This window comes from Protomyctophum parallelum, assembly GCF_964188405.1.
Source record: "Protomyctophum parallelum genome assembly, chromosome: 2".
NCBI lineage: Eukaryota > Metazoa > Chordata > Actinopteri > Myctophiformes > Myctophidae > Protomyctophum > Protomyctophum parallelum.
The window spans coordinates 15,832,349-15,854,169 of NC_139699.1; the positions used below are offsets into that span (position 1 = coordinate 15,832,349).

Consider the following 21,821-nt stretch of genomic DNA (forward strand, 5'->3'; position numbering starts at 1 on the left):
AACCAGTTTGTTCTTCTGGAATTGAATAGACTCAAGGTCACATTAAGAAAATAAATTACTGCAAATGTTTAGTTATTTTTGTCGTTGTTTGCTTTTTTCTCTTTACTTCTAAGGCTTTTTTCCCCTCTCCCTGCATTAAGTCAAACTGTGGCTTTTGGGCAAATGGAACACTTTGCAAAAACAACAGGAGAAGAAATAAAGCAATTTCTAACAGCATGCATTTTTAATTGGAAAGTATTCAGATTGTCGTTTCTCTCTTTCTGTGCACCGAGGTTTGAGTGAAATGATATGGAGCTTCTCACATTTAGTCTGCCACAGTGCGCGCGCACACACACACACACACACACACACACACACACACACACACACACACACACACACACACACACACACACACACACACACACACCCATGCACGCACGCACGCATGAATGGGAGCACACACTCACACACACACACCCACGCACGCACGAATGGGAGCACACACTCACACACACTTTTTATGCATGTGCGCGTGCACACACGCACGCACACACACACACACACGCACACGCACACGCAGGCACACACGCACACACACGTATGCTGCTTGCTAATTGGCGGGAGACTGGGGGCTTCCTGCTGTGTGCTCTCTGCTTCCTCCTGCTTTGCCACCACGCCAGCCCTTTCAACAACACTCCCACAGAACCCAGTAATTAACCTGCAAGCTAATTAACCACTTCTAATTACACCGGCACGCTGTTTCTGTCACGCCCTCTGGAAGTGAGGACACACTCGTGGCCCCATGTGAGAAGAATCCCTTCTGGAGGATCTGGAGATGAGCTTAGCGGTGATAGGGATCATTTAGCTCACACACCGTCCCGTCTCTGGATGGCGTTTCAGAGTTTATATGAGCGTAGAGATGTTTCCGCTAACTTTGCCTCAAATCAGTTGGCTTCCGTTCTGCATGCAACGTGGAATGGATTAGCAGAATCTGATGATGTTGCGTTAAAGGACAAAATCATTTTCAAGGCTCTATTTCAAGTCTGTTAACAAAGGAGGCAATTGATACTACAAAAAAAATCAATGTTGCTTTCTCTGGCCAGGGAAAAAGCAATGCTAGTGCATAATGGTTACTAAAAGTGAGTGCTGTGAAACACAAAAAACAATAAATACATTGCCCCCTGGGTGCTCCAGTATGTATGTTCATATTGTAATCAGCAAGGATGTTTTAGCCATAAGTGATGCTTTTGCAAGGCTATAGTCTTGTCTACACTCAAGCAAGAAGTCTATATGCAACAGCAGTGATGAATGCTGGGAGTTGTAGTTGTCGTATGTATCTTGGTCTCAGCGCTTCAGGCCTGTAGGTTTGTAGTGATTGTTACGCGACAGAAACCATGTGCGCTATCTCTCACGTGCACTGCAGTGACCAGCGTTTATACACTACACGCTACACTGTCTGCACTCACACACAGTGTCACGCATGCACGCGCACACGTACGCACGCACGCACATACTATTCTCCCCCGCCACACACACACACACACACACACACACACACACACACACACACCATTCTCCCCCCCCCCCTCCCGCCTCAGACCCAACACAGCCACGGCTATTTCTGTTCCACACAGACTGATAGCTCCAACTGAAGATCATTGATTTTACGGGAAGCCCTGTTTACAGGCTGAGTGCCATCGACCTGAGGTGACTTTTTGCCTCCTGAAGTAGGAACAGAACTGGAGCACCCTTATGTCTGCATTATAGACCCCGGAGAGAGAGAGACAGAGAGAGAGAGAGAGAGAGAGAGAGAGAGAGAGAGAGAGAGGGTGGACAGGATGTTTACAACACACCGGGAGCAAACATGCACAAGAGCTAATTGGACACTTCTGATTTACAGCGTTAGGAATCAGAAATGATAACCATTCTCTTGTCCATAATGTGCTTACCGTACCATGGGGCTTATTATTGTCAATAATGTATAGGCTTGGGATGACCATGCCAAGTACAGTATAAGGACAAGTGCTCTTTAGCGTGAGAGAGAGTCTGGTGTCTTGTTGGAACAGGTGAGATGGAGGTTGCAGTCGAATGAGGAAGCAATGTGTCATGTCTGTAACCAGGTTATAGTAGCTCACAGGCAGATTATATGCACAAACAGACAATCACATGACACCGGTGTGTGACCGACTGTGAAAAGGGCCCTCGTACATAACAGCCCACAGTGTTTGAACACAGAAAACACAGGCAGTAACATGGACTTAAACTAAAGAGTCCGATGCATACATGGCTACCGTTTATTATTGGTGATTAATTGGGATGAACCGCGGACATAAACCCTGGCCCGAGGACTACAATGGTTCCCCCCCCCCCCCCATCAATGAGCATGTCCCCAGTGCAACATCAAAGGCCTTCCCTTTGCTTTATCAATAAGAACCCTTCTTCCTTCCCACATCTTCCTGTAACTTGCTTAGCATTTATGCCATTGATTTTCCAATAAGCACCCCTTACCCTGCGGTGGCTGGCTGGCTGGCCGGGCCCTGGCTCTGATGGCTCAGACAACACATGTAGACAGGCAGCGTAGTACTGGAGTACATAGGACAATAGAAAGACGGGTTCTGGTGTGTTGTGTGGGGCTACGGTGAGGGGAGGGGAGGGGGGGGGGGTACTGTCCCCTCAGCATCAGGATGGCTGTAGGTGACGGTATAGGGGTGGGGTATAGGCCCCCCATCACGACTGACCGTTGGCCGCTCGGTTTCTCTGTCCGGGGCAGGGCCAGAGCTAATTCCCCAGGAGACCCCCCCTGAGAGAAGGTTTCTCTGGAGGCCAGGCCAGGCCTTCAGGCAGGTGATTGGGGCATGCTTATAATCAGATGCCTCCTTAGCCCTTAATTCCTCCCTTAACCCGGCCCAGTAAATCCCACCTAATGAAAGGACCCATAAATAAAAACTTATCTCATTTTCCGTCCCCTCGCAAAATGACATCCAGACCCACTTTCTGACAGGGTTCATTATAGAACCTGTATGGGCTCAGGAGGCTGAGCCTTATCTGCATTGTTAGGATGGAGGGAGGAGGGCTGGAGTATGGCATCTTATTCCTGTGTCAGAGGACAGAGACAGAGACGGGAGAGGGGACAGAGAGACAGAGGGGGAGGAGGGCTGGAGTATGGCATCTTATTCCTGTGTCAGAGGACAGAGACAGAGATGGTGGGGACTAGCTGCTGGGCTCTGCATGGGCATGCGTTCCTTCAGAGAAGGAGTTCCTTCAGAGTTTGGAGTTGTACGGTCAGGCTCTGTGCAACATGGGCATGCGTTCCTTCAGAGAAGGAGTTCCTTCAGAGTTTGGAGTTGTACGGTCAGGCTCTGTGCAACATGGGCATGCGTTCCTTCAGAGAAGCTCAGGAATCCTGCCTTTTATTCCCTCTGATTATCTCTCATTGTGAGCCGAGGCTTGTTTTGGCTGCATACAGTCTGCTTATTGTTAGCCCTGCAGTGGGCCCACATTCAGAGCTGGAACACACAAGCACAGGCCATACAGCAGGCTCACTTTGTTTTGCTGCAGTCACCAGTGACGCCAGTATGCAAAAACAAAATGACAACGTATTTGCATTGTACACCATGTAGAAGAGCAGCAGCAGTAGTAGTTACACCGGCGGGGATGATTCATCCTTTTGATTTGTGGTTATTAACAACACTCGGCACACGGAGACACACCGGCCTCCTCGACTTCCCCTTCGACCGCGTCTCTCTGTCTGTCTCGTGGCCTTTGCTTATAGTGCCTCTGAAAGATTAGAGCTTTTCCTGCTTCAAACAGGTGTCCCTGAGCCGGGCGGACCTTCTTAGAGAACACACAGCGTTGTATCAGACGGCCCATCTGAGACTCGCCGACTCCAGACAATCCTATTGCTCATCAGTAACCACTGCAGGTTATTGAATTAGGCCATCTTGATTTTAAAGAGCAAATCCCGTTTTCGGTAAGCAGTGGACAGGCGGAGCATGGCTCACTGATCAGGGGCCGTCGTCCTGTTCTCTTTGACAGCTGCTAATTGCTTCAGGCACGTCTATAGCAACGTTGACGGGAACCAGTGGGTGCCGAACCTATTATACAGTATACAGCGCACTGTTAGCTGGCCTGTCTGCTGTTATCAGCCTGCTATAGAAGAGGACAGGGGGGGGGATTAGAGGTCGCAGAGTGGGAACAGAGTCTGAAGGAGTGCTCGTATCGTATGTGTGTGTATGTGGGTCCAGTGTTCCCAGGAGCGGTCGAGACAGGCAGTGGAATCTGGAGGAGGGGCCCGATGGAGCAGATTACAGGAAGGTGTGAATCTCCTCCGTGTTCAGACAGGACATTTTACTGCGAGGCCATCTCATTAGAGATGTCACATTTTGAAACAGTGTCTATTCATTTACTTCATCTTTAGTTTATCCAGGTGTTTAAAAGAATCCCTCTTTGTCTCGTTGGCATTTTTTCTTTTTTTTTGTGTTCCATTACTCTTCCTGCCCCTCGGTCCATTTGTGTGAAATGGCTGTTGAGCTCATAGCCTTCTCTTATTAATGGAGCAGATAATAAATACGGACCAGAAAGGCCTTGAATCCCCTCACTCAATATGGACGCCGGCTCTAAATCATGTCAGTCTGTATAAAGCAATCCTGTTAATAAGCCGGTCCAGACTAATATCTTTCATTCTGTATGCAAAGCAACACAGAGGTCATCTGGGTGAGCCTGTGTGGAGTGTAAACAATAGAATCGGATGGTGCTGCAGCATGTGTACAGAGAAAACGGCTGTCGCCTGTCGCTTCTCACCGTCCAAAGTGCAGTTAGTAGTGGCATGATGAGAGAGAGGAATATTATTGTCTAGATGGTAAATGTATTATTATTATTATTATCCTTCTTCATTGTGCAGTTATCTAGGGATTCAGTATCTTTATCTATCAGTATCAGTTATCTAGGGATTCAGTATCTTGCTCAAGGACACTTGGACACTAACCCAGGGGGAGTGCATGATGTCTGATTATGTATCAAAACATATACTAGCTAAAGTAGCTATGTTATATTCTGTGTTCAATCTTATCCATTATTCATGTTCTATTTCAGAAAGTCACATTCATTTACCACTTAAACCCTAAACACGTAGTAGCAGTCCGTGGTCCCACTGCAGATCTACAAGCCTACAACGGCATGCGTTATGTCACGTTGTGAGATCTGCTATTTCTGCCAACATGCATATCGTTATAAATGCATATAGCATATACAGGTCGTGCGTGCGTGCGTGCGTGCGTGCGTGTGTGTGTGTGCGTGCGCGCTCATCAGACATTCATGAAGAGGCAGACAGACATTATCAATCTCTCAGCCCTCAGTGTTTAATATGGGGGGGGGGGGGGGGGGGGGGTAGAGAGACTCTGTTCTGATCACCACTTTGAATTTGCATCCCTAAGTAAATAAGTAAATAAATCAAGTGCGAGCAGTGAATGTGCTAATCAAAGCCAGGACATGGCGGGGAGAGGAGAGCGTGCGTGGTGCCGGGAAACTTTCCTCATGTAATATTCAACGCGAGGCGGGTTAAAGGGCAGGCCAGAGTTATTGGTTTCAGCCCGGTCGCCCCCTTTAATCAATGTTGGCTGCATCCCTTTAATAAAATTATTAGCTCAGCAGTATCTCGCACTATCATTTTATCTCCTCTGCTGCTCTAAATTGCGGCCTGTGTCGGGCCTCTCTGACGCTCGGGGCACGGCCGGCCAGGCTCCCCAAAGCTCAGCTCCCCATTTATTATTTCAAAGGCGGAGAGACGAGCGGAGTGTTTGAAACCAGGCTGAGCGCAGAGGTTATTGGATGCCAGATCTAAACACAGCTGCAGTTTAAGTCCCAACCCTGCTTGTGTATTTTGGGCTCATAGAAAAGACTTGCTTTTTTTTCTCTCCTTCTCTTCCTTTAAGCTTTTTAGAGTGTATGCGCATATATATTAACGTGGCTGTATTGTATACTGTATTGTATACACTCAGCTGGGATAGAAAGGAAGGGTTTTATTGGTGCATATTGTGACAGTGTTGAACTTTGCATTTGTTTTGTTCTTTAGCTGTGGCGCAGAAATAGCATCGGCAGTTTTAATCAGTTCCCTTCACCGGTTCTTCCAGTTATGTAAATGTATCATGTGCTGATGGGTGGCTTCTCACTGTCTAATTATCTCACAATGGATCTATTTTATCCATTAAGTTGGCCCTGTTTCTCCTCTTTTCTGACTGGGAAGTTAATTAAAAACGGATGTAGGATTTTGCAGAATGTAAGATTAAGGGGTGTTGTTTGGAAGGTGAAGATAAAAGATGGTACCTTCCTGAGATGGCAGGAAAGATGAATCATGGATGGCTTATTAGTGCTTGTCTCAGGTATTGTGTTTAAGTACCTAATCTGGCATAATGAGCACTCTGTCATATTTCCAATTATATCTCAGACTCTTGTCTCTCTCACCCATTGGACAATAGTGTACATTAAATGTCTTCTTATAGTTTCTATACATAGGTGTTCCTTTCATGGAGCTAGCTATCTCTCATCCCATCTTTGTTTTGTAGCATTGTGTGCAGGGGAGTACAGCCACTTAGGACGCGGACAATAGTATGGAAAAATGTGGAGTGTGTTTGTGTGTGTGTGTGTGTGTGCGTGTGTGTGTGCGCGTGCGTGTGCACGTGGCCGTGCACACGGCCGTGCATGCACATATGCACATGCATGCGTGCGTGGGTGTGTTGCTTGTGTGTTGCATGTGTTGTCTCATTATGTACGACCATTATGGGCCCTAACCTCTTCTCTCCCTGTGTCTCTCTCTCTCCAGGCCTGGATGCGATGAGCGCCTCATGTAGCCGTCAGCATGGACAGCTGTGAGTCTCCCGTGGTTTCTGGGACAGACGATGGGCTCGGCTCCTCCACCAGCTCCCTGCAGCAGCAACCACAGCCCTGGAACGATCACTCTAACTCACAGCCCCCTTCCCTCCTGGACCCCCTGTCTCTCTCTGCTCCCTACCCCTCGTCTCAACCCCAGAACCCCAGCAGTACGCCCCATGACGCGCTGAGAGAGCCTCCGCTGCGGCAGGCCACCCAGACGTCGCCCCTGGTCGCCCACGGCGGCGACAGCTCGGCCACGGGCCGGCTGCACCCGAGAAGAGAGGGCCGCGAAGAGGAGGAGGAGGAGCCGGAAGGAGTGAGCTGTGGAGAGGAGGAGGAGTCAGAAGACTTGGACGAGATGGAGATCGACAGCTGTTTCCCGAGTCTGCAGCCGTTTCCCGGGGTGCCCACCATGGCGCCCGGGGGAGGAGGAGGCATGCCTACGCTTCTGCGGCAGCAGGCCTCGCGGCGGAGCGCCACGGCCGAGAGCGGGAGTGACGAGGAGGGAGAGGAGGAAGAGGAAGAGGAGAGTAGTGACGTTGAGAACCTGGCCGGAGAGATCGTGTACCAGCCGGACGGTTCGGCCTACATCGTGGAGAGTCTCAGCCAGTTGATCCAAAGTGGTGGGGGTTCAGTACCCGGCCTGCTTCCCACAAACTCTCTCCCCAGCGGGGAGAAACCCGGGGAACCCGCCGGGACCTCGTCGTCGGTCTACCCTCAGATCATCAACACGTTCCACATAGCCTCGTCCTTCGGGAAGTGGTTCGGCAACTCAGAGCAAGGTTTCCCCAATACCTCAGCCCTGGCAGGCCTCAGTCCTGTCCTGCACAGTTTCCGTGTCTTTGACGTGCGACACAAAAGCAACAAGGATTACCTGAACAGCGACGGGTCTGCCAAGAAGTCCTGCGTATCCAAAGATGTTCCAAACAACGTGGATTTCTCCAAATTCGATGGGTTGGCCCTCTACGGCAAAGGGAAGCCCATTCTCATGTGTTTCCTCTGCAAGCTGTCCTTCGGCTACGCACGCTCCTTCGCCACGCACGCCGTCCACGACCACCGCATGACCCTGTGCGAGGACGAGCGGCGGCTGCTGGGGGACAAGCATGCGTCCGCCATCATCCAGGGCATCGGGGAAGACAAGGAACCCCTCATCAGTTTCCTGGAACCAAAAAACAAGAGCTCTCCGCCACCGCCCACCTGCATGCTCCCCATGAACTCCGGCCAGAGCTTCTACGGCTCGTTCAGCGGAGTCCACCTGGAGGCCGGTGGCGGTAGTGCAGGGGCCAGCGAGGCCTCGGACTCTAGCCTCCATCAACAACAACAAGGCCTGCTGGGCTCCGTCCTCTCCCTCCCTAAAGCATCCACGTTTACCTCAACAGGCCCTGCCAAAGACTCCAGTGCCCTGCCCAAACAGGGAGGGAGAATAGAGGGGCCTGCTGCGGGGAAAGAGGGGACTTGCAAGGGAGAGGTGGACGGGGAGATGGATGGCGGCCATGAGAACAAGGTACACCTGTTGAGCCAGATGGGTGGCTCGGAGGAGGAGGAAGATGATCTCTTATTAGGGGAGGAAGAGGAGGACGAGGTGGAGGAGGAGGAAGGCCCCGCGGTGGCCTGTGGTGGAGGTAACAGTAGCAGTTGCGGAGGAGGTGAAGTAGGGGAACCGGCTGTCTCAAACCAAAGCATTTCCAAATCTCCTTTATTAATGCCTAGTAGCGCTCTCCAGCCTTCTGCCTGCGGTTCCTCTGCGGTCAGCTCCATGCTCAACAGCAAGGCCCCGGCTTCCACTTCTTCATCCGTCAGGGAAGAGGTTTCGGCTGCAGACGGTGGGGGGGGGAGGACCTCAGAGCTCCCTCTGAGCTTTAACTGCCAGGGGCCCGCCTCTGTCCCCGTGGCGACGGCGGCGGCGGCCGACATCAGAGGGAACGAGGACGACGCCGCCGGCCCCTCCTCCTCCTCGCCTCTGGCCTCCAACGCTGCTGCCGCCGCTGACGAAAGTGCCAATCGAGATAGTGCCACAACAGCTCCAGAACCAAATGATTGCCCCGGGGCAGAGGGAGAGGAGGGGGACAACGGAGCCCTTCTGCACCATCACCACATGCACCACCATCTCCATCACCTCCACCCTTCACCTCACCACTCCCACGCGGGTCTCCCCCCGGGGGTCTCCTCCTGCGACATGACGGGGCTGGGCGAGTGTTCACAGAACCACGGAGGGCTCGGAGGAGGCGGAGGAAGTGGGGTGGAATGCCCCAAGTGTGACACCGTCCTGGGCTCGTCGCGGTCCCTGGGCGGTCACATGACCATGATGCACTCGCGCAACTCCTGCAAGACCCTCAAGTGTCCCAAGTGCAACTGGCATTACAAGTACCAGCAGACCCTGGAGGCCCACATGAAGGAGAAGCACCCGGACTCTGGGGGGACCTGCTCATACTGCACCTCTGGGCAGAGCCACCCCCGTCTGGCCCGCGGGGAAAGCTACACCTGTGGATATAAGCCCTTCCGGTGTGAGGTTTGTACAGAAGTGGTCATATTTTTAATTCTACAACAGGTCGTTAAGAGGAAGCAATCTGATTGGTTGAAACAGCCTTCTATCCGGTGGTTTAACCAGCGCCATTCACCACCTAATCAAAACAAAGAATTCAGCTGCTCTGTTCTCCCAGAGCGCTAGCAAACTCGGTGGCTAGGCTAGCTAGTTTCTTTGGACATTTGTGGTCGTAGTGACTACATCTGTCATTAAAAAATATATTTTTTTCTTTTTGTTTTAAGGGTAACTGTTGTAGAATAGCAATATTACACTCGAGGGTGTGGTTTAACGTGATTATTGCCACTTCGGTGATGCTTGCGGAACTCAACTTAATTATACTGTACTCTGTACTCTCAGGTTTGGATTATTTGGATAAAATGGAAAGGAAAGGAAAGTCATAGAACCATACATAGAACGTTATTGTTCATTGCTACTGACCAAATCATTCCTCGTTTTCTGAAAAAGCTTCTATGTTTCTATGTCAGTCGTTCTTCGATTTTTCAAAAATAGCAGCCCTACAAGCTCTGAGCTATGAGCTTGCAGATCTGCTATTTTTCAATAGCTAAAGCATAACATAATGCTAACACCAAAATGGGTTAAAATGCCCCCCCCCCCCCCCCCCCCGGTGTAGTGATATTTAGTGTGTTGGATTACGGTATCTTAAAAGTCTCTGCAAGTTGTTTTTCATACTCTACTGAAATGAATGCAATGGAAACAATGGCAATAAGCCATGATGTGCTTTGGAAAAATGTCCGGCAGTGTAATGTTTAAACTGTTCTAAATTAATTCATAGTTTGACATAATGTATATAACAATTAAGAATTACATAACATAGGGTAGGTACCCTCACAAAAAACATGCAGTAATCCTGGTCTCCAAACTGCCTCCCCCTGGCCAGCCGGGGCGCCTGATGGAGGGGAAAGGAGCTGGTTGGAATAACGTGTTCCTTCCACGCGCTACGTCCAACCAGGGAAACTCCCCCCTGTCAGGTGTAAAGGAGCAACTTGGACACTCAGGCATGAAGGAAGCATGAGTTCAAGTCCGTTGCTCTCCCCTTGTCCCCCATATATGGGGACTAGGTTGGTGGAGGGTGTGTAGAGCCCAGGATCACATTAGATGATTGACACAGGGGTGAAAAATGGGTTACAAAATCGTGGGATAAAAAATATTAAAAAAATAATAATAATTACATAACAAAAAAATATGTTCAATTAAAAATGTCTTGTTCTAGGTGTGTAACTACTCGACCACCACAAAGGGCAACCTGAGCATCCACATGCAGTCGGACAAGCACCTGAACAACATGCAGACGCTGCAGAACGGAGGCACCATCAACACCGGCCAGGAGACGTCGGTGTTCGGCCACGCCGTGCCGGGAGGAGGAGGAGGCGTGGTGGGGGCCGTCCCGTCTGGGGTGACCCAGGTGGGTCCCATCGTCCACCACTCGCCCCACCCCCACCACCACCACCACCACCACCTCCCCACGGGGCAGTCCTCCGTGGGCGCCCACATGGGACCGGGGGGACCGTGCGGCGGGTCGTCCCCCTCGCCCACCAAGCCAAAAAGCAAGCCCACGTGGCGCTGCGAGGTGTGCGACTACGAGACCAACGTGGCGCGGAACCTGCGCATCCACATGACCAGCGAGAAGCACATGCACAACATGATGCTGCTGCAGCAGAACGTCACCCAGATGCAGCACAGCCGCCTGGGCCTGGGCGCCATGCCCTCGCCCTCCGAGGCCGAGCTCTACCAGTACTACCTGACCCAGAACATGAGCCTGCCGCCGGGCCTGAAGATCGACCCGGCCGGAGCCGAGGCCCAGTTCCTGATGGGGAGCTTCCACCTGGACCCCAACATGGCGGCCCTGGCTCCGCAGCTAGGTGAGTTCAGTATAAACACACAGTGGAAGACAAAGTTAACCCATTTTTAGGCCTGACGTCAAAAATAAAACGTTTGCTCTGAAAGAATATATAGCTATTCAAAGATTTGTGCCGCATTTTTACGATTTTTCAAAAATAGCAGACCTACAAGTTCATGGCGCGCTATGAGCTTTTAGATCTGCTATTTTTCTTTTTTTTATCACTTTTATCACAAATGACAAAAGACAGAAACGTACAGTACAAACTAACATACAAAAAAAAAACATATTTCCAGGCATTTGCTGTAAGATCTGCTATTTCTCAATAGCTAAAGTAGAACAGAATGCTTGAAACACCAAAAGGGGTTCCCGCCCAAAACTCAAAAACTAATAAAATCACACTTGTGTGTGTGAGGTGAGCGGCGCCCAGATTTGTGTTGTCGATGTTCTCATGTCCGTGAAAATTTTTATATATTTATTACAAGATATATTTATACAGGTATCAACGAGATGACGTACTGTATTGCGTTGTCATTACCCTAAACTAACAAATTAAAAGTAAAACAAAACTAAACAAATATTAAATTCCATAGACTTTGGCTGGGACAGGAAATTTATAATTAGGCTCTCAGCAAACATTAATCCATTTTGGGGGCGGGAACCCCTTTTGGTGTTAGCATTATGCTATGCTTTAGCTATTGAAAAATAGCAGATCTACAAGCTCATAGCGCGCCACCGAGTGGCGCGCTACGAGCTTGTGGGTATGAAATGAAACATGGCTTTTTCAGAAAACTGTCAGAATCTGATCTCAGGTCAGAATGGGTTAAAGGTCCATAGACTTGGCTGGTCTGCAGTGACGTGATTTCGGAAAGCCATGCATTTGGAGCCCCTCAAAAAAAGAGTTAACTTGCCTATTTAAACTCTTTTTCCCCGCTCTACACCAAATATTTCCCATGAAAATGGCAGATTTGAAAGCTCACAACCCGTCATGCAGTAGTGTGAACTTGTCGAGGTTCTATTTTTCCCCCCGAAGGCTTGTCTATTATGACGTGCCCAGAATAGGGACACGGGTTGAAGTGGTTAATAACAGCGAGTGTAGTGGAGTACAGTTTGGCTACAGATATACAGTCGTAGTGCATCCCGTTTTTTCCCCTTTCTCTGCAGAACCTTAAAAGTGCCTCAGGTCACCACAGAAACACACATACTGAGAGAGTCTCAGTTCAGCACCAGTTCACCAGGGTGGGAACTGCCTGCAGCTGTTTGTTTAAAAATAAAACATTAAACACACAGACAGTACAGATGTATGTTTAATGGAAGAACCGTCTTTGAAAGACATGAAACGATACGCTTGAACCAAACAATAGGTATTCTGTTGTAATAATAATTATGTCCTAATTACCGGTACATGTTTCCCCCGCGGTTCACGTATACTCATATAGCATGTATAAAACATCGCAGCGGTTGGGCAATGCATAACAGTGTTTTTTTTAATTAAGCTAACAACACACAGGGGGTTGAATAGGAACAGTGTAGTCGTGGCCTTCTCTTCTCTTCGCTGTTATCTATCACTCTGGCAGCTCTCTCTCTTTGGTTTGCCCTAAGGTATGCGTGCCCTAGTGAACTTGACATCCTTCCCCCTTGTTACCACACGGTGCTATTGAGACACAGATAGCGGGAAGTGAAAGAGAGATGTTTAAACTGAGAAGCGTTTTTAGTAGAGTATAGGCTTAACCCAGAGACACTTTTCCTAACTGATACAGACTGTGTGTTGTCCGTGTGATAGAATGCCCTGCAGAGCTCCTGTTCTGTCTACTCTACTGCCTTGCTATATGGGCCGGTGTACAGTACAGTACAGTACAGTACAGTACAGTACAGTACAGTACAGTACAGTACAGTACAGTACAGTACAGTACAGTACAGTACAGTACAGTACAGTACAGTACAGTACAGTACAGTACAGTACAGTACAGTACAGGCCTTGTCTGTTGTTTTGTCTTCATACCTGCAGATATACGAGTCGATAGTGAAATCGATATACAGAAATCAGCCGTCATAAAACACACAAATAATCCACTGCTCTCAGTCTGCTTCTGCAATAACAGAATATACTGCCAACAATATACTGTAACCACAGTATGGCTTTTTTTCTGTTGATTGTTGATGGGCATAAAATACCTTTTAGTCCTGAAACGAGACACAGCAACAGCAACGGATTTACCATTTAAAAAACTGATAAGCACTCTTATTTTTTTCCTCTCTGTCTTGTTCTCTTCCTCTCTCTCTCTCTCTCTCTCTCTCTCTCTCCTTTTTTTTTTCCCACACACATTTCTTTCTTAACAGATCCTCTCCGTCTATGACACCATATCTGGGTCATTTTAGCTGGGAATTTCCCTTTGTGATATCTCATTTTGTTCTACAAAAGCCTGGTGTGAGTTGTGAGAGGGCCGGGGCTCAGCGCTCTGCTCCCCCGGCCTGGGCCCTCAGGCAGAGGCAGCCACAGAGGGCCGGGGCTCAGCGCTCTGCTCCCCCGGCCTGGGCCCTCAGGCAGAGGCAGCCACAGAGGGCCGGGGCTCAGCGCTCTGCTCCCCCGGCCTGGGCCCTCAGGCAGAGGCAGCCACAGAGGGCCGGGGCTCAGCGCTCTGCTCCCCCGGCCTGGGCCCTCAGGCAGAGGGCCGGGGCTCAGCGCTCTGCTCCCCCGGCCTCGGCCCTCAGGCAGAGGCAGCCACAGAGGGCCGGGGCTCAGCGCTCTGCTCCCCCGGCCTCGGCCCTCAGGCAGAGGCAGCCACAGAGGGCCGGGGCTCAGCGCTCTGCTCCCCTGGCCTGGGCCCTCAGGCAGAGGCAGCCACAGAGGGCCGGGGCTCAGCGCTCTGCTCCCCCGGCCTCGGCCCTCAGGCAGAGGCAGCCACAGAGGGCCGGGGCTCAGCGCTCTGCTCCCCCGGCCTGGGCCCTCAGGCAGAGGCAGAGGGCCGGGGCTCAGCGCTCTGCTCCCCTGGCCTGGGCCCTCAGGCAGAGGCAGCCACAGAGGGCCGGGGCTCAGCGCTCTGCTCCCCCGGCCTCGGCCCTCAGGCAGAGGCAGCCACAGAGGGCCGGGGCTCAGCGCTCTGCTCCCCCGGCCTCGGCCCTCAGGCAGAGGCAGCCACAGAGGGCTCCCTCCTCTGAACACCACAGCCTTTTTATGTCATTATTCCCAAACTGCCGCTGAACTCAGCCACTGGAGTTCTCCGCTCCCCCCCTCCTCCCCAACTTTGTAATTGAGGCTATAAATTTTATCTTTGGTCAAAGAAGGAAGGATGGAAGGACCTCAGCATGGGTAATTCAGCAGCATAGCTGAGTGTTTGGCGTGCCAGTTACAACCCCACAGTTTGTACAGACTTGTCTCTAACTGTCGCCAGTTCAAAGACGAGAACAAGAATTGATTGCTGTGACTAATTTTTTCTTTTTCTTTTTTTTTCCTCTCTCTCTCTTCTGCCATCTGGTTCATTTTCCTGTGAGGCTCGCTTTAATAAGCATGTTACAGGGTGGCAATGATGAGACATTAGTCTAGGCCCGTAAACTACAGTGTGTTGTCATGCACTATCACACACTTGCTCTGACCCACCGCCACGCACACACAGCGCAAAGCATGCAGCATGCACTTGCACACGTGCTCGCGCACACACAGACACACACACACACACACACACAGTCACACACACACACAAAGATGCCGAAGCCCAAACTGCCCCTGATGAGCAGGCTGGCTGGTGCCTTCGCCTTGGTGGTGGCCTCTAAACTTTGATGTGTGAATGTTAAGTGCTTTGGGATAAAAGCGCTGTTGAAATGCAGTCCATTTACCATTTTATTCTTCATCACTGTAGATGTTTGACTTTTGAACACGAGATGACAAATCCTGACCTCACATGATCTCGTCTTGATAATCCTCACACAGAGAGAGAGAGAGAGAGGGGGGGGGAGAGAAAGAGAGAGAGGAGAGGAGAGAGAGGGGAAAGAACCTTTTAGCCATTGTGTGGTTTACTTTGTTGTGTAACACACTTCCTTCCAGGTGTAGCCCTCTGTAAATCCAGTGAAGCCAGCCAGCCGCTTATCTTTTGGATGTTGAATTAAGCCCAACTGACTGAGCCTGTGTGTATAAAGGCTCAGACTTTGGGAGGCCTTGCTCGTATCGAAAGTTTTCCAAGATCCCCGAAACGATGTCTGTTTATATCAACCCTATAATGTTATTTGAAAGTGAAAATATTTCCAGGCCCCCGACATCCCTCGCCTTTGTCTAAACATCGATACGGACTGACAGAGATACAGTCACAATATTATAGTTTGACTGTAAAAAAAGAGGCTTGCCTACATCAAAACACATGTAGGTCCGCAAACCACAAGAAAAACCTGAACGGTTATAATGCTGTGTGGACGAGGAAAAGTCTGTCTCTGTGTTGGATCACTGGTTCCTGCCGAGGATGGAAGCGAGCATGAGAGCCACGTAGCACAGAGGGAGAGAGGACAGATGTAAGGTGTGAAAAAAGATGGGCCTGTGTGTGTGTGTGTGTGTGTGTGTGTGTGTGTGTGTGTGTGTGTGTGTGTGTGTGTGTGTGTGTGTGTGTGTGTGTGTGTGTGTGTGTGGGTGTGTGTGTGTGTGTGTGTGTGTGTGTGTGTACGTGTGTGTGTGTGTGTGTGTGTGTGTGTGTGTGTGTGTGTGTGTGTGTGTGTGTGTGTGTGTGTGTGTGTGTGTGTGTGTGTGTGTGTGTGTGTGTACGTGTGTGTGTGTGTGTGTGTACGTGTGTGTGTGTGTGTGTGTGTGTGTGTGTGTGTGTGTGTGTGTGTGTGTGTGTGTGTCTGTGCGTGTGTGCGTGCAGGGGAGGAGGAGGAGGAGGGGGTTCTGAGATTAGGTGAGGTGGTGTAGTGGGAGGAGGAGGAGGGGGAGCCGTGGTTGGAGTGGAGCTGTGCGTCTGTGAGTGATTTCAGGGGGCTTCTCAAAGGTCTCTCTCTCTCTCTCCTGGCTATAAAAAACTCAGGTAATGGAGAAAAGTCCAAGTGCAGTGCAGGCCCGCATGCTGCAGCAATAAATAAAAAAAGGGGCTGCTGGAATTAATTTAGTGCAAAGCCAGGCGGGGTCAAGCCAGCGTGCTCAGTCTGGGCAGTGATAGATTAAACCGTTCTGGGCGGGAACGTCCTTTTGGTGTTATAGCATTATGCTATGCTTTAGCTATTGAAAAACAGCAGATCTACAAGCTCATAGCGCGCCACCGAGTGGCGCGCTACGAGCTTTTAGGTCTGCTATTTTTGAAAAGTCGAAGAACGACTGACATGGAAACATAGCTTTTTCAGAAAACTGTCATTTTCAAACAGACATTTTTAGAATCTGATCTCAGGTCAGAACGGGTTAAAGATCAGCAAGCGAAGGCAAAAAACTCCCTGGCCACTCTTACCTCATTTTTTGGGTCTTTTTCCTCCCGACTCCCCGGCCCAGTCTTCCCAGACTGTATAGATATTGGTTCTGCTGTTGGTGTCGTTGGATATGTGCCTGCTCTTTTTTTCCCCCTTCTTCCCATCATTCAGACTCTGTACTCAGTACCAAGCAGGATTAATCTGCTAGGTGTCTCTATTGATTTAGAGGCAATCTGGAGAGAAAGAATCAAAAAAGAATCCAAGCAGAGAAGTGGATTTTCATTTTTTTTTATTATTATTATTATTCAGTGAACAAGGGCACTGGATTTGATTTACAGTAATGTGTGCTTGGGAACTCTTTAGTTCTCCAGTAATGATAAAATAACTTTCCTTTTTTTCTGCACAGCTCACGGCCTCTGGAGTTGATTTAGTGTCAGGCTGTGAAAGTGCACCAGTCCAAACAGGACAGCGTGTAAGTCCATACTTCGGTTGTGCGAGTTTCTTCTCCCTGCGAGAAAAAAAAGAGCCCAGGCTTTCTTCTTTCCCAGCTCAAAGGAAGGATAATCTTGATTTAATAAAATTAGGCACATAAATACACACATGCACATTATCCTCCGAGGGGTATTGGGCCTGGAAAGCAAATCCACTTTGACTGCGGAGACAAACACGGCTCTTTGTTGAAAGTTGAACCGCGCACCTTTCACTTTTCCCAGGACGTTTTTCCTTGCTGAGAGGAGGCTCAAACCGAGAGCTCCTCTTGGAAAACCCCATGCTGCCACCCCCTCTGAGAAATTCTAAATAACTCCTTATGTCCAGGGAAGTTCATGTAACACAAACTGAAAATAGATTGATGGCAAGATAGGAGTATAATCCGTGAAAGGTGGACTTTCATATCATATCGGACCTTGTGAATTTTGAATATAACCGACTCAACATGTGGATGTAACCAACTAAAACACTGTCCACTTCTCTCCGCTATCCTCTCTGTGTGTCTGTCTGTCTGTCTGTCCACCCTCCCTCCCCAGTAGGCGGGGAGATCCCCATGGACGTGCGGCTGGGCGGCGGTCAGCTGGTGTCCGAGGAGCTGATGACCCTGGGCGAGAGCCTGTCCCAGACCAGCGACCCCTCCCTCAAGCTGTTCCAGTGCGCCGTCTGCAACCGCTTCACCACCGACAACCTGGACGTGCTGGGCATGCACATGGGCGCCGAGCGAGCGCTGCCCGAGGAGGAGTGGCGCGCGGTGGCGGGTGACGCGCACCAGTGCAAGCTCTGCCGCTACACCACGCAGCTCAAGGCCAACTTCCAGCTGCACTGCAAGACGGACAAGCACGTGCAGAAGTACCAGCTGGTGGCCCACATCAAGGAGGGGGGCAAGGGCAACGAGTGGCGCCTGAAGTGCGTGGCCATCGGCAACCCCGTGCACCTGAAGTGCAACGCCTGCGACTACTACACCAACAGCCTGGAGAAGCTGAGGATGCACACGGTCAACTCCCGCCACGAGGCCAGCCTGAAACTCTACAAGGTAAGAGATCTCCTTCTCCTTCTCCTCCACCTGTCCTCGTCTTATCTGTTTACACATTGTCCGTACTGTATTAACCCATTTTGACCTGGGAACGTCTGCAAATGTCTTCTATAAATCCTGACTGTTTTCTTGAAAAAGCTACGTTTTTTCTATGTCAGTCGTTCTCAAACACTTTCATGTCACTTTTCACGATTCTTTCACAAAAATAGAAGACCTACAAGCTCATAGCGCGCCACTCTGTGGCGCGCTATGAACTTGTAGATCTGCTATTTTTCAATAGCTAAAGCATAACATATCATGCTAACACCAAAAGGGGTTTCTCGCCCAAAATGCGTTAAGACGTATTACAAGACGACAGTTTGTAATCGCAGAGGTATTATAATGACCCAAAAACTAAATCACATTCCACTCACACAGGATATGCTACTGTATACTCATGCGTGTAACCGTATCTTTGCCCTATTGTCTGGTACTATGACGACACATGGGGCTGTACAGTGTTTGAGTCGTTATTAGCTAAATATGAGCAGGTTATCGGGGCAAAAAAAGGAAAAGAAAGAAAAATCCTTAGAAGGTGCCTTTGACTGTGTGTCCTTCCTCACTTGATATTGCTCCGTATAGCAGCAGCCAGCTACGGAGCTTCCCCGATGGTGACCCACACCACTAATGTAGCTCCTCTCCTCCTCCTCGGCAATGAATGATAGCTTTGTTGTCTAACCCTTTGCCTTTCCCAGCATGCCGTAGCCAAGCAGGGCCATGCCGCAGTCAGACAAGAACATGGCAGGTGAGGCGGCTCGGGCGGCTTTAGGGGTGAATCACTCGGATAGGGGATGAAGAAGTGAGAGGAGACAGAGGTTTGGTGCTAATACTCCTCCGAGCGGGAACGGCTGGATCGTTCTCGACAGCCCGTATTGATTTTTGCTGGACTTGGAGCTTCACCTTCTCCCTCTAATCATTCCATAATAGCCAATGGATGAACACTCTCCGAACAAATGGCCATAAATCTAACGGGCCTGATTCCACTTAGGCTACCTATCCTCTGTGTGTGTGTCTGTGGCCACAGCCCCTCTGTGTTTAACCCAAACTGGCATAGCCACACACGTGCACACACAACACACACACATGCAGACGCACACACAGACACACACACAGAGACACACACACGCACGGATGCTTGATATAAACAAACACATACTCCCTGTAAACCTACACTCTGTACACACCCACAGATACTGACACACACCACTGCAGTATGCATTCTTGTCTCAGTGCTTGCTTTGCAGCAGCAGGGGCTGCTTTTTATTTGCACGAAAGACTCCCCACTCCATTTTCAAGTGTTTGGCGGCTCTGAGAAAGTATATATTGGAAAAACAAACAATATATTATGTTGCTTTTATAAGTGCATGACTTTCTTTTGTCTCTGTCCTTGTCTGCGGTGTAACAGTTTTTTTTGGCAAATGGGCTATTAAAAAGGTGCGTGAAAAATGCACCATATTATGCAGAGTGTTTTAATCACATTAAAAACAAGAGGTGAAGTGGTCCATTTCCAACCTCTAAAAGCGCCCACCTCACCCCCGGCTTCATGAATGATTCCTCGAATCCGCTATGATGGTCTTTTATTGGAGGCTTCCTGTCAGCGAGGCCTTTCTAATGGAAAATAAAAACCCAACAGAGAGAAATGTTTTTTTTTCCAACACTCCATTAAATTAAGGGGGGAGGTGTGATGACGCTGTGCTCCCCAAATTGACCCTCCTTGAGGGTCAGCGTGAGCAGGTCATCTCGGGGTTGGACTGGTGGTAATGCCATCATATAGCCTGTGAGTATGTGTCGAGCAGAGAGAGAGAGGGGGAAACACCAAACACAGGGACATGCCCAGACAAACAGGCGGGGGTATTTACAAAGACCTCTCGCATTCAAATATGCGAGACGCAATCTGTGAATGTGTTGAGGGTATCTTGTGAAAGCAGAGGCCCTTAGGGTTCATTTGCACTCCGTTGCACAACAGTGTCGCTCAACAAAGGCTTATTTCTAGTGTCAAGCTGTCGCTGTCGACTGAAAAAACCTGCTTTTGAAAGTCACTTATTTTCATCAGGCGACATGGTTGTGCACCTATGTTTATAAACTAGGGATGTCCCGATACACTTTTTTTGCTTTCCGATCTGATCCCGATACCTCGATTTCTGTGTACCGAATACCGATACCAGTGTAGTGATCTCATGTTGTGTTTATAGCTATATCTGGTGTTGTGTTTATAGCAGACTCCTCACTCAAAATGTGCACTTGCAGTTTGGGGCAACTCCAAAGAAAACTCCAACATGCCCCAACATTTTATTTAGCTGCCACATAGTGTCGACCCCTTACCCCTGTGACGGATCGCTGGTTAGACTGGCATATTCACAGATACCGATATGACCCGATATGACCAAATAAGGGCCGATCCGATACTTTTCCCAATAGCGATACAGTATCTGGACATCTCTAGTATAAACTATAGGCTCTGGCCGGGCCTGGAGTTGGTGCAGCCCGCTCCGGCTCATTCTCCCTTTGGACCAAAGTGTCCGGAACCGGCCCGGCCCACATCATGCCCATGGCATTGAACCGGCCCGGCCCACATCATGCCCATGGCATTGAACCGGCCCGGCCCACATCATGCCCATGGCATTGAACCGGCCCGGCCCACATCATGCCCATGGCATTGAACCGGCCCGGCCCACATCATGCCCATGGCATTGAACCGGCCCGGCCCACATCATGCCCATGGCATTGAACCGGCCCGGCCCACATCATGCCCATGGCATTGAACCGGCCCGGCCCACATCATGCCCATGGCATTGAACCGGCCCGGCCCACATCATGCCCATGGCATTGAACCGGTCCGGCCCACATCATGCCCATGGCATTGAACCGGCCCGGCCCACATCATGCCCATGGCATTGAACCGGCCCGGCCCACATCATGCCCATGGCATTGAACCGGCCCGGCCCACATCATGCCCATGGCATTGAACCGGCCCGGCCCACATCATGCCCATGGCATTGAACCGGCCCGGCCCACATCATGCCCATGGCATTGAACCGGCCCGGCCCACATCATGCCCATGCATTGACCGGCCCGGCCCACATCATGCCCATGGCATTGAACCGGCCCGGCCCACATCATGCCCATGGCATTGAACCGGCCCGGCCCACATCATGCCCATGGCATTGAACCGCCCGGCCCACATCATGCCCATGGCATTGAACCGGCCCGGCCCACATCATGCCCATGGCATTGAACCCACCGGCCCGGCCCACATCATGCCCATGGCATTGAACCGGCCCGGCCCACATCATGCCCATGGCATTGAACCGGCCCGGCCCACATCATGCCCATGGCATTGAACCGGCCCGGCCCACATCATGCCCATGGCATTGAACCGGCCCGGCCCACATCATGCCCATGGCATTGAACCGGCCCGGCCCACATCATGCCCATGGCATTGTCTGTCTCACACTGGACTGAACTAAAAATGACCTGGCATCCACTCTTTACCTCCAACACCTCCTAGGGTGGGGTAGGAATTGTTTTGTCTGAATGGACACGGAAACGTTTATATTACAACTTCTTGTCTGCCGCCTCCCCACACCGCACTGTGAGCCAAGATGGTGGAATGGTAACAGACAGATGTGTGTTCTCATTATCCCTCTCTC

The 21,821-nt window shown here is 50.2% G+C and overlaps 1 protein-coding gene across 3 annotated transcripts in view; it reads left to right on the forward strand.

Annotated features, from left to right (window-relative positions):
• Positions 1-21,821, forward strand: part of zfhx3b (zinc finger homeobox 3b) — a 245,945-nt gene that overhangs the window by 97,124 nt on the left and 127,000 nt on the right. For 2 of the 3 annotated variants that reach the window (XM_083794126.1, XM_083794127.1), the window contains exons 2-4: positions 6,800-9,358; positions 10,605-11,253; positions 17,636-18,132. In XM_083794126.1, coding sequence (XP_083650252.1) covers positions 6,836-9,358; positions 10,605-11,253; positions 17,636-18,132 — 3,669 coding nt within the window. In that variant the 5' untranslated portion in view covers positions 6,800-6,835. The remainder of the gene's footprint in view (positions 1-6,799; positions 9,359-10,604; positions 11,254-17,635; positions 18,133-21,821) is intronic. The other variant, XM_083794128.1, reaches the window with a different exon arrangement.